This window comes from Macaca nemestrina, chromosome 1 (genome assembly GCF_043159975.1).
Source record: "Macaca nemestrina isolate mMacNem1 chromosome 1, mMacNem.hap1, whole genome shotgun sequence".
Lineage (NCBI taxonomy): Eukaryota > Metazoa > Chordata > Mammalia > Primates > Cercopithecidae > Macaca > Macaca nemestrina.
Window position 1 is genome coordinate 72,513,534 of NC_092125.1, and position 14,731 is coordinate 72,528,264.

Here is a 14,731-nt window from a genome sequence, read left to right on the forward strand (position 1 = left end):
GCCTTCTGGCACCTGCTTGGCCCAGCAGGGCTGTACAGGGAGGGCTGTGTTCATGACTCCAACTGGGCACAAAAGAAAAATCACAGGATTCCAAGCCTTAATGACTTTTTTCACAACCATGACAAAAGAGAAAAGTATAGAAATGTAATCCTCAGACACTCCAAAAACCCCCAAAATTTAATTAATAATTTAGATTTTGTAGTAGCTCAGGAGAGAAACAGATTTAAAGGTTCTTGATACTCAGTGAACCTCATCCCAAAGCAAAAGTGTAAACCAGACTATAGGGGAAATGTTTACATTGTTGAAGAGAAAAAAGTAGGTTTGAACCATTCAGATAATTTCAAAGCACCTGTTTACAGACATATATAAATAACCTGCACTTTCCTTTATAATCTTACCTAATTACAAAATAATCTGAAGTAGTTTACCAAAAAAGTAAACTATTATTATCACTACTACTACTACTAGGATGATGATGACTAGTAATAGTTATTAGTACTAGTCAGAGCAGTACTAGTAGTAGTAGTAATGTACCAAGAGATAGGACAAAACAAAAAAGAAGGGCCGGGCGCGGTGGCTCGTTCCTGTAATCCCAGCACTTTAGGACGCTGAGGCAGGCGGATCACCTGAGGTCAGGAGTTCAGGACCAGCCTCACCAAGATGATGAACTCCTGTCTCTACTAAAAATACAAAAATTAGCCAGACATGGTGGTATGCGCCTGTAATCTCAGCTAGTACTCCTAGCTACTCGGAAGGCTGAGACAGGAGAATTGCTTAAAACTGGGAGGCGGAGGTTGCAGTGAGCCGAGATCCCACCATTGCACCCCAGCCTGGGCAACAAGAGCAAAACTCCGTCTCAATTTAAAAAAAAAAAAAAAAAAAAGGAGATGGTGAGATGAATAGAGGGAGTAGTTACTATTAGGTACCAATACAAGCTAGATATTGTCTGTGGAATCTTCTTTACACTTTTTCTGCGAGGGGGAAAAGACGTTAGGCAACTGAGTATTCTGTCTGACCAAAGGCAATATTTACATACAAGAGACAAAGCTTTACTTGAGCTAAATTTAAGAAGAAAAATAAAAGGAATGTTGGGTAATACAGTAGATGCCACTTTCAAATAGAGCTTTTCATGTAATGGAGAGGTGGATTTAAAGGATGTTTCCTCTATCAGTCATATTACTAAAGTTCCTTACGCCGTAACTCAGTAAAGACTTCTGGAGGGCAGTAAACAATTTGGCTTAGGTACTCTGCATCCAGGTAACCTAATTTAAACATGGGCAAAAAAATCTTTTAAAACCTAGGAGAAACAGATTCAACATTTCTAATGCCCTGCACAGAATACGTGTATTGAGTTTCCTAAAAGCATAATACATACATTTACATTCTTTAAAACTACTATGTATTTTTTGGTAATTTAGACGGGCTTTCCTTAATTGGTTCTGATTTAAAAGGCTATTCTTTAAAGTGCTTTATAAGCTCACTCTTTCATCAGAGCTGTTAGCCAATCAACAAACTGATCTACTTATATTATTTCCCTTTTCTGCTTCTTGGAGAAAATTTTAATCAGTCAGTTAGCCCGTGATCAGCTGAAAGAAATACGATGAGCACTGCTGGGAGGAAGGGAAGTTCTGCAAGGGTCACTGCCCTTATTTCAAGCTACAGATAACAAGCCATTTGACCTCAGGCAAATCACGAATCCTCTCTGGATCTTACTCTAGATCCTCTGACTCCAATCATCTTTCTACTCTCTGCTTTCAGTGCCAAACCCCTCAAGTACCATCGTCACTTTCACGGAAATGAAATGCTTGTATTGCTGGATAAGTACACATCAGAATATTTACTGGAACTTGTAAATCAGTATTTTTAGGTCTTGAGAACCTGTTCTCTCTCTCTCATTCCCTTTTTCTCCCATTCTAAATGAATACCAAAATAAAATCAAGGTTTTGACATTATCCAACATCTGGATGATGGTCCCTTTGTGGTGGTCACAGGTCTTCCACTAGCTACAGAGTCAACAACAGAGCAGGCACAAGGCTACAGGGAGCATCTGGGGCTCCTTCCCAGTTGGATGAGTAAGGAATGGGGTTTCCCGACAAGCACAGGACAGTTAGGCAAGCATGTTCAAATAAAAATACTGCACATAATCTGGTGAATTAGTTTCTAATATAACCACATTCTAAAAATACACATACACAGAAATTAATTAATTAGCCATTGAGCAAATTTCAGTTTCGAAAGCTACAAGAGGGTTTCAATACTTCTTAGTGTCTTCATAAAAATATGAGAAACTACGAGAAAGTACTGAGATTTACGACTGTAGGGAAATACAGGGCTTGTGAGATGCAAACCTTCATGAAAAAAATTTTAATGTTATTCATTTATTTATATCTTTATTTATTTATTTATTTATGAGATGGAGTTTCGCTCTTGTTGCCCAGACTGGAGTGCAATGATGCAATCTCGGTTCACTGCAACCTCCGCCTCCCAGGTTCAAGCGATTTTCCTGCCTCAGCCTCCCCAGTAGCTGGGATTACAGACATGCGCCACCACATCTGGTTAATTTTGTATTTTTAGTAGAGATGGGGTTTCACCCTGTTGGCCACACTGGTCTCAAACTCCTCACCTCAGGTGATCCACCCACCTCGGCCTCCCAAATTGCTGGGATTACAGGTGTGAGCCACCATGCCTGGCCTATTTTTACATTTTATTTCTCCTTTTTTTTAATGTGCCAAAGTGGACACAACAATTTACCAGTTTAACCATTTTTAAGTACACAGTTCAGTGGCATTAAGCATATTCATAGTTGTGCAACCATCACCATCATCCATGTCCAGTACTTTTTCACTGTCCCAAACAGAAATACTGCACCTATCAAATGGTAATTCCTGGCTAGGCACGGTGGCTCACACCTGTAATCCCTGCAATCTGGGAGGCTGACACGGGCAGATCACTTGAGGCCAGGAGTTCAAGACTAGCCTGGCCAACATGGTGAAACCCCATCTCTACTAAAAATACAAAAATTAGGTAGACGTGGTGGCTGCGCCTGTAGTCCCAGCTACGTGGGAGGCTGAGGCAGGAGAATTGCTTGAACCTGGGAGGCAGAGGCTGCAGTGAGCTGAGATCGTGCCACTGCACTCTAGCCTGGATGACAGAGTGAGACTCCACCTCAAAAAATAAAAAATGTGTAATTCCCGAATCCCCCTTTGCTGCAACCCCGGTAACCTCTCACCTACTTTCTGCCTCTGACCTTGCCTATTCTAGGTACCTCATATAAGTGGAATCATGCAATTTTCGTCCTTTTGTGACTGGATTATCTCCACTCAGCATCATTCCTCAAGGTTCATCCTTGTTGTAGCATGTGTCAGAATAGTTACCGATTAAATGAGTAGCTAAAGGTCTGAATCAAGGTAGAGCCAATATGTTGATCACAGTCTTAGCTTATGCGTTTGAAAGGCAAACAGAATAAGTGACATGTATTATTCTTCTCCGTTCTACATAATAAGAAAGGAACATATATTTCAATGTTATAATACTTTTGCTACTTAAGAGAAAGCATCCTCTTTTTCCATTTCATCTCCAACGGCTGGATTATTGACACAGTAGGTAAAAGTCAGTCAGGTAGCAGACTGGGAAGAAAAACACTTACATAAAAATCCTTGGACGTCCTCTGGACAGCCGTGATCTGGCCAGTCAGTATATTGTAAATGCCACACTGTCCTTTCTTGCCCAGACAAAAGGTGCTTGACTTTCAAGCCTGTGGTTGCATAGCAAACAGAATCTGTTCGAAACTTCGTGGTCACCTTGAACTTGCCATAGGTGGCTGAGCTGTGCTTGGAACCCAGTTTGGGCCAGTATCGGTGGCTTTTGGTTCGCCCACCCTCCTAAATCACATATAAAGCAAAATTGGAAATAGGTCAAGGGAAGCTCTCATCCTTTTAATCCTAAGATGTGAAGACAGAAGAAAATGCAAATAGCTTCTAAATCGCTAGTTCAGTAGCACTCTGCAGTGTCTACACTGTACAGGGTAAATCCTATACATGCTAGTTAAGACCAATAACACAATTTACAATGACAGTTACATCAATGGAAAATTTAAAAGATTCACAACGGAGGTGCAGTGGAATGTTAGAGAGAAGTGCAAGTGCAAAGTCTAGAAGCAGGAACAAGCTTGGTGCATTCAAGAAATGAAGGTCTTCAGGGTGGCTGGAGTGTGACATGTGAGGGGGCAGGTGGTCGGACAGGAAACTGGAAAGGCCTCACAGTCCATGGTGGAAAGTTTGGATTTCACCCCAGGGGCAATGGGAAGTCATTCAAAGGTTTTACACAAGTGGGGAAGGGGTTCCAGCAATCGCTCTAGGTCATGCTACTCCTTTTGGATGTTCAGTGCAGAGCTCTTTCTGTTACAGCACAGACTACCGACATTGTCTTTATCTAGTGTTGATCTCACATTTGTTTCAGTCTGACCAATGCGTTCTGGTTCCATCTACAACTAGAACTGAGAACAGCTGGTTAAATCACCATTCTTTCTCCCTTGATTTTATAATCTTTTCTGAGAATATGTACTCTCAACCATTTACACAAGGTCTATGTTTCAGTTTTGCAGTTTTAAAATCCCTGGAGAAGGGGCGGAGTGTGGAGGAGGCGGTAGCTGAGGAGATTCAGGGCAAGGAGTAGGCGGTGAGAGAGAAGGAGCACTGAACACACAGAGCTGCAGTGGTGACAGGCTCTGGGAACCCTGACGGCTGTTTAGAGGAATATTAGAGTTCCTCTTGTAAAGCCCACTTGTAAAGCAACACATCTTTGGGGAATATATAAATTATATATTTATATATAATTTGGGGAATATATAAATTACCTTGCCTGGCTTCATTTGGTTTAACTGAGTCTCCTTAAGTTGGAAGCACACCTTCCTCTTTTATTTACCAATCCTATGAAAGCAGATTTACCTCGAATTTACATTTCTGCTGAGTGTCTAAATCAGTTATGGATTTTAAAAGGCTGTAAGTCCCCAGCTGTCCCACAGATCACTAGATGCTACTTTGTCTTGGCAAGGCTGGCCCTTTGTCACTCCGGTCTCACCTCCAATGCCACTTCCTCAGAGGGTCCTTGGCCATGCCCTGATCTCAAATAGCCCCCAGTCACTCTCTTTCTTAACCTGTTTTCCATTTTTAAAAATTTTCTCCCTTGAATTTATGCTCCTATTAATAAGGTTTTCATTTCCAGCCTTCCAGCAAGTGTGTGACATGATAGAGAGTCTGGACCTCAGGGTTGCACATCGTGAAGCTACCCTTTAGTAGGAGTCCCCTAGTTTGAATGACCGTTTTGCGGCTGAAACCCACACAAAGAGGAGGAGGGATGAGGCAGGAAGACCTGTACTCACCCCGACCCGCTCTGGACTGTAGTTTTCCATTTTTGCCATGGCACTTACTGCTAACTGCACTTATTTTATTTGTTCACTTCTGAATGTCCCTCCCACTAGGACATAAGCTCTATGGGGACAGGGATGGTGCCTGTCTCGTTTATTACCATGTACTCCTGAAGTTAGCACAGACGGTACGCTGTATTTAGGTGAATGAATGCCTTGCAATGGTGTGATCTGATAAGGTGATAAATCTATTCTAGAAGCTTTAAGGAGGATTCATTCTCTTTGTGGGAAGGTCAAACAGGTCAGCCCAGGGAAGTACAACTGGCTTTAAAGAGCCTGATGTCCCTTTCATTATTTTCTTCTAATGGACTGTGCTGAAAGGCCAATGCTCAAAACAGTCAATGAAGAAAAATATGACTTTTTCCTCCCCAGTTTTCTTTGTTCCTGACCCCTTTAACGTAGCTAGGAAAGGCCATTGCAATACCACGGATATTGGTAAACACAGATGAAACTAGTCCCTTGAATGATTTCAAAACATAAACTGGAATTTAATGAAAGAAATAAAAGAAGGTGGTTAAAGAAATTTTGAGAATGTGACAAGAGAAGAAACACAACACTTCTCCCTGCAAAGACAGCAAGCTGAACACTGACTGGATGGACTGGCAGTGTAGGCTGGTTTTTTATAACATCACATAGAGTTCTCTAGTTACAGCAGAAAAACTATGTTTGGCTTGGCAAAAGAAGAAAAAGATATTTTTTCTTCCACCAAAGAACAGAGGCCTCTCCAGGAACAACAGCTTCTGGTCTCTTTTCAGCTGATAAGCATGGTGGCATGCGGAGCTGGGTGCCTGGAGTTGGGCATCTATGTCGATTTGCCCAGAGCAGCCTGAGACTCCCAAATTCCAGTGGAAAGATCACTGTTTTCGTTTGGTACACAAAGTCAGCGGGTTGAACTAAAGTCTGGTCATTTTTGGTTTTCTGTTGTTTTATTTTCAGTTTAGTGCATTACAATCCAAGGAAAAGAGTTAAAAGCAAGAAGAAAATGGGAGGAGGGAAAACTACAACAATCAATTATCTCCGGGGGAAAAATATCTAGCTGGAAGTAAGAAAACAGATGTATACCAAAGAGAAAAGCATTTGCAGAGAAACAGCACTGCAGGAAGAAGGATAGTGTAGCAAAGTTGCCAGCACAAAGCCCATCTTCTGGCCACCCTTTCCCTAGGGAAAAGGACGTGGAGTAGGCCATACTCCTTACCTCCTCTGCGGTGACCATGGCAATGACATTCACTCCTTGCTCCCACACCATCTGCCAGAAGTCGTGGCACGTGTGTGGTAGGGGCCCCTGGGTGGCTATGTAGTGCCATTCTGCCCCTCCAACCACCACCTAAAAACCAAGAAAAGTATCGGTAAATAAACCCCAAGTCCAGGACAACATTACCTGCTCATCACCTGTCCATCTGTATCCACCTTAAAACCTTGGATCTATTTTTGGGGCCAAATGAATTAGTTCAATTAACAAAATCCCTGAGACTATAGAGGCTAGTGTAGTGACACATTCTCACATGAAAATATTTTCTGCCACTCAAGCCTATTAAAACATTTACCTAATCCTGGTTTTTGAGACTGAGTCTTGCTCTCTTGCCCAGGCAGGAGTGCAGTGGCACGATCTTGGCTCACTGAATCCTATGCCTCCTGGGTTCAAGCAATTCTCCCGTCTCAGACTCCCAAGGAGCTGGGGCTACAGGCACCCACCATCATGCCCAGCTAATTTTTGTATTTTTCTAGAGATGGAATTTCACCATGTTGGCCAGGCTGGTCTTGAACTCCTGACTTCAGGTGATCCGCCCATCTCAGCCTCCCAAAGTGCTGGGATTACAGGTCTGAGCCATTGCGCCTGGCCTTTACCTGATCTTTGTTTGTAACTCACAGTATATGCAAACTAGTGCCTATTAAAAACCATACACATACACACACGTATATATGCATACATATGAACATGTATAACTTAGGATTTGTCACAGAAATAATAGTTATGCTTACTATGTGCAAGGTACTCTGACACTTTCCATTCTTTTCTCTTGTCTATTTCATTAAAACACACACAGACACACACACACACATACACACACACACACACGGTCATGACCACTAAACTGATTTCACATTCTACCACTGTGTTGTAATCCAGTTTGAAAAACAGTGCTTCATGGTATCCAATTAAACAATTAAAAAAAAAAAAAAAAGGCCATGAAACAACATCCCTTTTGGAGCACTATCTTTCTCCTGTGGATCTGAGATGAAGTGTATCATAAACGTCGCTGTCACTGCTGCTCTGTGGTGCCATGCACGGCAGAGATGCTACGAATGCTCTTGTCAACAGCATATAATATTTTATCAATAACTTCACCTTGGTAGTATCATGGCATCCAACTGAACTACAGTCATGACATGACTTTGGATAATAAAATTATTACCCCTGCGGCTCAGGGTGATCAGGGGAAGATAATTCTACAGCTATAAATACTAGCTGCAGAGAACCATAAATAAGAAGTTGTACCCAAAGTGTTAAAGGTCATGCTGTCAAGGTGAAATGGTGGCCTTTGGAGGAATTCTTTCTATTCTCCCTTCCAGCTCTGTGCCTTGATATTGCAAAGGCAGGCCCCTTCTACATCTATGCAATGCAGATCTCTGGAGAGTTCAAAAAGCAATGAAGTCATCATTGTTTGAAACTTCTTTCCCTCATTTATTTGATAAAACTGTATGCTAACTCGATTCAAACAAAAACAATGTAAGTTATCGTCTCATTACACAAGACATGTTTAGGTCAAAGCTGGCAAGAAAAATCCATTTTCCAAATACTGGTGGGAGATAACATTCATATATTTGCTGGCTAGGAGTTTGGTTTATCCGTGGAATTGTGATTTTAAACATTAGCCTCTCTGGCACCCAACGTATAGGAAACATAAATACTTCCAGAGAATGCTGCTGCTGCCTGGGGCCTTTCAGCATATTCCAAGTATTGACAGGAGGGTATTAAAAACTGCATTAAAAACACAACAAGCAGTGCTACTGAGGTAGATTTCACAGATGTGATTCCACCTCTGGAGCAAATAAATCTCTGTTCTGTGTTAACGGCTGCTTGGAACCCAGGGGGGAAAACATTGGCAAAACATACACCTCTATTCCAAAACACAGGGACAAGTTCTTGCAAGCTCCATGGGTCTATTAAATGCACCCATGTCTAACCCGGATCCACAGGATGAAATGTGGGCCACAGAGAATACCAAGGAAGGGAATGTTTCTCAGTTAACAATGCCCAATGGGCACAGTTTATACAAAGTGACAGCTTTTTTCAGAGAGCAGATGGAAAATAGTCGAAGAGATCTGGCCAAAAGAAGAAGATAATATAATATTGCTATGTAAGATCTTCATAGACACTCTATCAAGAAGCAGCTGTGTGATCTGCATCCTTGTTTGAATACATTACGTTGGTCATTGTTTCATAATCTAAACTAAGCCCATGAAACCCACCACTGACAGTTTATTTAAGAGTTTCCTAGAGTTCATTTTTTACTTCTCACTCTCAAAAATCCAAGTAAAAATTAGCAATATGATCTATGATAGTTACTCTTTTATATTTCTTTTGACAGTACTTTCTAATTATTAAAAACTATGGTTATCTGTGTATATTAATAAAAATACTATATACCCAACCATGCTATACTTTTCACATTCTGTATCAAAATTAGTTATAATTGACACACAAACTAGATACCTAACTAGCCTTTAGAGGCTCAATAAAACCTGTTAATAATTCTGCTACAGTTGAAAAGTCCAATGAGGAAAGCAAATAATTCTAGACAAGGCCGAAAATAGGTTTCTAAGGCTATTGATCACAGTGGACTATTAATTGAACCTTGTATTATTTAACAACATCCTATAACAATGGCTTTAACATTAATAGATGAACAAATCTCCCACTTCAGAGTTCAGAGCAAATGGTGACATTCTAAATAAGTGTCCTCTGTTAACAGGAACTCTGAGGAAGGTAAGCTATTTAAGAAACATTTAACTATATGTATACATGTATCCATAACTCAACTGCAGAAGTGCTAAACTATGTAATACCGACATACAAAGGTTTAAAGTATTTGAAATAATAACAAAAACTTACTAACACAAATTCATTGACTAATGTGGCACATCTTTCAAGATTAACCACACTTTTAGAGTGCAGGTGCAAATTATTCCACTCTTCTAAATACCATGCAATAATAGGACTTGTGCTTTTATAAAATGCATAACCCGTAGTATTATAAGGGAGAAACAATAGTTTCTGTTGTTATTGAACATAACACCTTAATGTCAGTAACTCAATACCTGTGACTTCCAAAGTCTCCATCTCTGCTAATTACAAACCAAAAAGGATAATCCTCAGTTTTTCCTGTGAGTATAGATAGAGTTACAGCCCACAGAGAGAAGGAAAAGTTAAGGCCTCTGTCATGAGTGAGCTTCAGAAATCCCTGACCGGAGGTTCTTCCTGAGGCTGCTAGACTTCCTTCTCTCTGCAGTGAGAGACATGCCCTTCCACCTGACTAAGAAAAGCACAGGAGTTCAAAAACAATCCCTGAGGGTCTGGGGACAAGCCAAAAGGTACAGCTGCAGCCCACACATTTTCTTCTCCCCGCATTTTTACCTTTAACCCAGCCATCTTTAACAAACCTTCTAACAGGCTTGCCTTCCTACCTTGATGTGGGAGGCGTTAATATATCCCGTGTTATTTTCTTTGGTTGGTATCAGCTCTACTCGATTCTCCTCATAGGGGACAACTTCACGGATTCGGCTGCGCTCGGCATTTTCTGGCAGAGCTGCTGTGCTGAAAATGCCATTCGCCTTTTTCTTTGGAATTTGCTCATATTCTGTGAACACCATTCCCTCTTCTAGTTTCTTCTTCAGGGTTCTGAACTGCAACAGAAATTGATCTTCAGCTCTCTAAATTATCTGATCCAAAAACTCAATGAAACAACCAAATTTCTTTAAATATTTAGCGATTGTATTAGTAAGAGATTTCAAGTTGTACAATCAATACTTGGTTTGTCTCCTTATCAACCATATTGATTGTTTCCCTTGTCTAATAACCATTTTCCTTCTTACTCATAAGTAGAACAAATCTGCAAGAACTAGCAAGAGTTAAAATTCAAAAATCAGTATTTTTGCTATTAACAACTCTGTTTAAAGTCCTAATGATAAAAAGACTGTTCATTTTAATTATCCAAACATCCTTTTCTCCACCTATGTAGCTGCTTTTAAGATGACACTGGGTCCACAGTTCTATAGCTCTGAGGATTAAATCTCTCTCTTTTTACCTCTTCCCTGGCCAAACTAATAATTACAATAACATGGTATTAATTGGGTTAAATGATTCCTCTAAAGTCCCTTCTGGCTTTAAAAACATTCTAATTCTGGATACATACTGGCAGAAATCAAACACCCTAATGTTATTAGTACTCTATTACATTTATACAACCTGTTTATTAACCTTCTGACAGCAACTTCAGGAACTAAGGATACACCTTTCTTCACCTCTAAAACACTACCATGCAGCTGCTTTCTGCTTTTCAAAACCCATGTTTTCACAATGCATTATCCAGACGATTATAAATCAGCCTCATTTTATGGTCATATGAGGGGACAGCATTTTTAAAGAACTCTATAAATGCTTAGATACAAGGTCATGTCTTTTGCGGGAAACATGGAAGGAACTGAACGCGATTTTCCTTAGCAAACTAACGCAGAAACAGAAAACCAAATACTGCATGTTCTCACTTATAAGTGGGGGCTAAATGATAAGAATTTATGAACACAAAGACGGAAACAACAGACACTGGGGCCTACTTGAGGGTGGATGGTGGAAGCAGGGAGAGGAACAGAAAAGGTAACCATGGGGTACTGAGCTTGACACCTGGATGATGAAATAATACGTACAAGAAACCCCTGTGACACGTGTTTACCTATGTAATAAACTTTCACATGTGCCCCCAAAACTAAAAGTTTTTAAAAAATTAAAAATAAAAATAAATGATTGGATAAAATAATCACTTCCTAAGAAATGGCAATTGCTCACAAAAATCATAGAAATTGAGAGCTATCGCAAGTGTTTAACTTGTGCATTTTACAAGAAAGGAAGCAGGCCCAAAGAAATTGAGTGACTTGACCAAGTCATACAGCATGTTAGGGGCTGCTGGTTTTAGGTAACCAATGATCCGCCAACTGGACAAAGCAGGAAGACCGGAATGGAGAAACAGGAGATGCTGGAAGGGACTGATTTAATGCAACACAGTTATGCCTGATCTTCCTAATCTCAGATTGAAGAAATAATGCATCACACAAATCTCAGTGCTGGCATATTCGAGCAAGGAGGGTGTTTTGGGATCCTCAGACTACAGAGAATGAATCACATTTGACAAGCCTGCCACTTACCCTCTCGTCCATGGGAACCCGGGTGGCATCAACTCGATTCTCTTCCCGCCCTGAGACTCGAGCCACCGAGAGCCCGTTCAACGCTGCCAACATCAGCGGCCTCTTCTGTGCCTCCAGGCCTGCCATCTTCTGCTTCTCCAGATTCTTGCGGCAAGAAAAGGCATGTTCTCATTGTTTATAATACTAGTAGAATGTTGGAATGTGTTTTAATCTCCTCAAATCTGTAACTCCCCAGCCAAGGAATGCAGACAATCACCATCAGTAGGGCAAATTCAAACACAGCCTTCCCACTATTCCCACTGGGCCCCCGGAAGCCAGTTCCTACAGGACTCCTGAGCTTTTATTCTTAATTAACTCCTTAGCCAGATAGACCAATAAATAAGAAAAAAGACTCCCTAAAAATACACCCTGCCATAGGGCAAAACAAAACAAAAACAAAATAGGGTACATGCGATACACTTTAGAAAGATAAGGATGACAAGACAAGGAAAAGAGAAACAGGGTTATGTGAATCATCTAATCCAATCACAGTGATGGACCTTTTGCACAGATGGAATGGAGCAAAACTTGTAAAACACTTCGTTGTTGATTGAGAGATTCACACACATAAACTGTAGAGAAAAATCTTCCTAAGCTTCTGTCCTGAGGATGTTAATTCTATAATTAATCTCTAGTCCTTGGAGTACCTAAGGGTGGTGTCATGCCCAGAATTGAAAGCTGATGTGGTTTAGCAAACTCACTAACATCAAAGCCTGGCTGGGGTCATCTAAGATGATCCACAGGCCTTACCCTTCAGGCTTCACCCAGAGAGCCCACAATAACAGAGACTGTGCCTGCCAACACAGATGGTGGGACATCACTGCATGCCACTGAGCTATGGGGGAACATGGACTCCAGAACTGAGCAGACCACTTAGGGAAAGGTTTCGATGTTTACACCTGGCCCAGTTTGGGGCTTTTTGATTTCCATCCTCTCCACCCTCAACTCTAAATTGAAATTGGATTTTCGCAGGGCTGGTTTTTAGCCTCCTGCTGTGCTTCCTCAGGTCCTTGAAACTGACCAAGTATGAAAAAGCTCTTTATGCTCACTTCAAGCAAGCCACAAAGGGCCTTTCCTAAAATTAATTGTGTCCTGGAAGTTAAGGGAAGAACACAGGCACTCCTCACAGAAGCAGATGAGTTTTGCAAGGTTTAGGATTTTGATTCACACTGAAGGGCAACCCATTTGCAGATTCATTTGACTGCCACAGATGAAGAGCCATTGAATCCCCGGTTTCTTTTCAAGCCTTGAGAGACTTTTTTCCTTATCTATGATGTATAAATTCACTCCCCAGGAAGAGGTCTTGATGGCGCCATCCCACAGGGTTATGAATTATTCTAATTGCGGGTGGGGGGACTGCATTACGCCCCTTCCATGTGTTTCCATAATGTCACCTACAATCAGAATGAAGCCTGTGTGAGTGACACGGACAACAGGATGCCTGTCCTGGTGATGGCCGACTCATTAGACAAACCAAAGGAGTATCTCAGAGGAGGTTACTGGGAGAAAGTGAGAAAAGTACTGTGAAAGGAAAATATCTTGGGCCCCAAATCACTAAGCTAAAAGGAAAAGTCAAGCTGGGAACTGCTTGGGCAAACCTGCCTCCCATTCTATTCAAAGTCTCCCCTCTGCTCACTGAGATAAATGCATATCTGATTGACTCCTTTGGAGAGGCTTATCAGAAACAAAAGAATGCAACCATTTGCCTCTCACCTACCTGTGATGTGGAAGCCCCCTCCCTACTTCGTCTTCCTGCCTTTGCTTCAAGTTGTCCCGCCTTTCCAGAGAGAACCAATACTGACTGATGTCTCATGTCTCCCTAAAATGTATAAAACCAAGCCATGTCCCGACAACCTTGGGCATATGTCATCAGGACCTTCTGAGGCTGTGTCACAGGTGTGTACCCTCAACCTTGGCAGAATCAACTTTCTACATTAACTGAGACCTGTCTCAGATTTTCTGGCTTTACCGTACCCAAGGACTTACCGCCAAAAGATGTAATATTCTTACAAATGGCCCTGGTCTGTCAATTCTTGGGAACCCCCTGGGGGAAGATTCTGGATTAAAATGGTTAGGTCTTTGTTTGCTTGCTGCTAGTTTTGGGGAGAAAGAGTTTTTCTTTTTTGTTTATTTCTGTCACCTCTTTCACTTGGGAATCTATTTTCACTGCTCTCCAAAGTTTTGAGAAGGTAATAGTTCTGGAAAATGGGTCCTGAGCTCCTCTCAGCAGTCCTGCTTCCTTTCTACCTGCAGGGCAAGGCGACCCTAACTGGGTCTAAGACAAAAAGTAATTGACTTGTCTTTATTGGGAAAGGATTATTACTTAGTGATAAATCAAAGTATGTCTCTTTGATCCTTCTCACTCACCCTATCAGCTTGCTACCAGAGATAAAAAATAATAATAATAATAATTCACAAGCTCTGATCTGGCCTTTTCTTCTCAGTGCATCAACTTCTGGCTAGGGGACTACAAGCAGGGAAGTATCTTCAAGGAAGCAGTAGGAGCCAGAATGAGGAGCTACGAAAGCAGCTAAACCATCCATCAAATAGACAAGCAGGTCCAGGAGAGCTGCCCAGAGGGCAAATTCTCACCATACCTGCACACTCCACCCCGCCCCTGAGTTATCTTTTGCTAAAAGTTTCTCATTGTGTTCTGATCAAGAGGGCCCTTAGAATGGCCATCACCTCTCATGAATTCCCATCAAGCTGGCAAAAGTTGCCCATAGTGAGGAGAGCAGAGAAGTATCTGACCTGTGGGGATGCTGCTTAGGCTAAGGGGTGAGTTTTTGCATTAAAAACAAAACAGATGGAGACTCATCTTGGGCTCAGAGCCACTGGCATTGTCAC

General features: G+C 41.4%; 1 protein-coding gene across 1 annotated transcript in view; it reads right to left on the reverse strand.

Moving 5' to 3' along the window:
• Window positions 1–14,731, reverse strand: part of LOC105493528 (protein tyrosine phosphatase non-receptor type 14) — a 204,198-nt gene that overhangs the window by 16,649 nt on the left and 172,818 nt on the right. The window contains exons 14-17 of the mRNA XM_011761226.3: window positions 11,846–11,989; window positions 10,112–10,330; window positions 6,621–6,749; window positions 3,647–3,881 (exon numbers count right to left, since the gene is read on the reverse strand). Of these exons, the coding sequence (XP_011759528.2) occupies window positions 3,647–3,881; window positions 6,621–6,749; window positions 10,112–10,330; window positions 11,846–11,989 (727 nt within the window). The remainder of the gene's footprint in view (window positions 1–3,646; window positions 3,882–6,620; window positions 6,750–10,111; window positions 10,331–11,845; window positions 11,990–14,731) is intronic.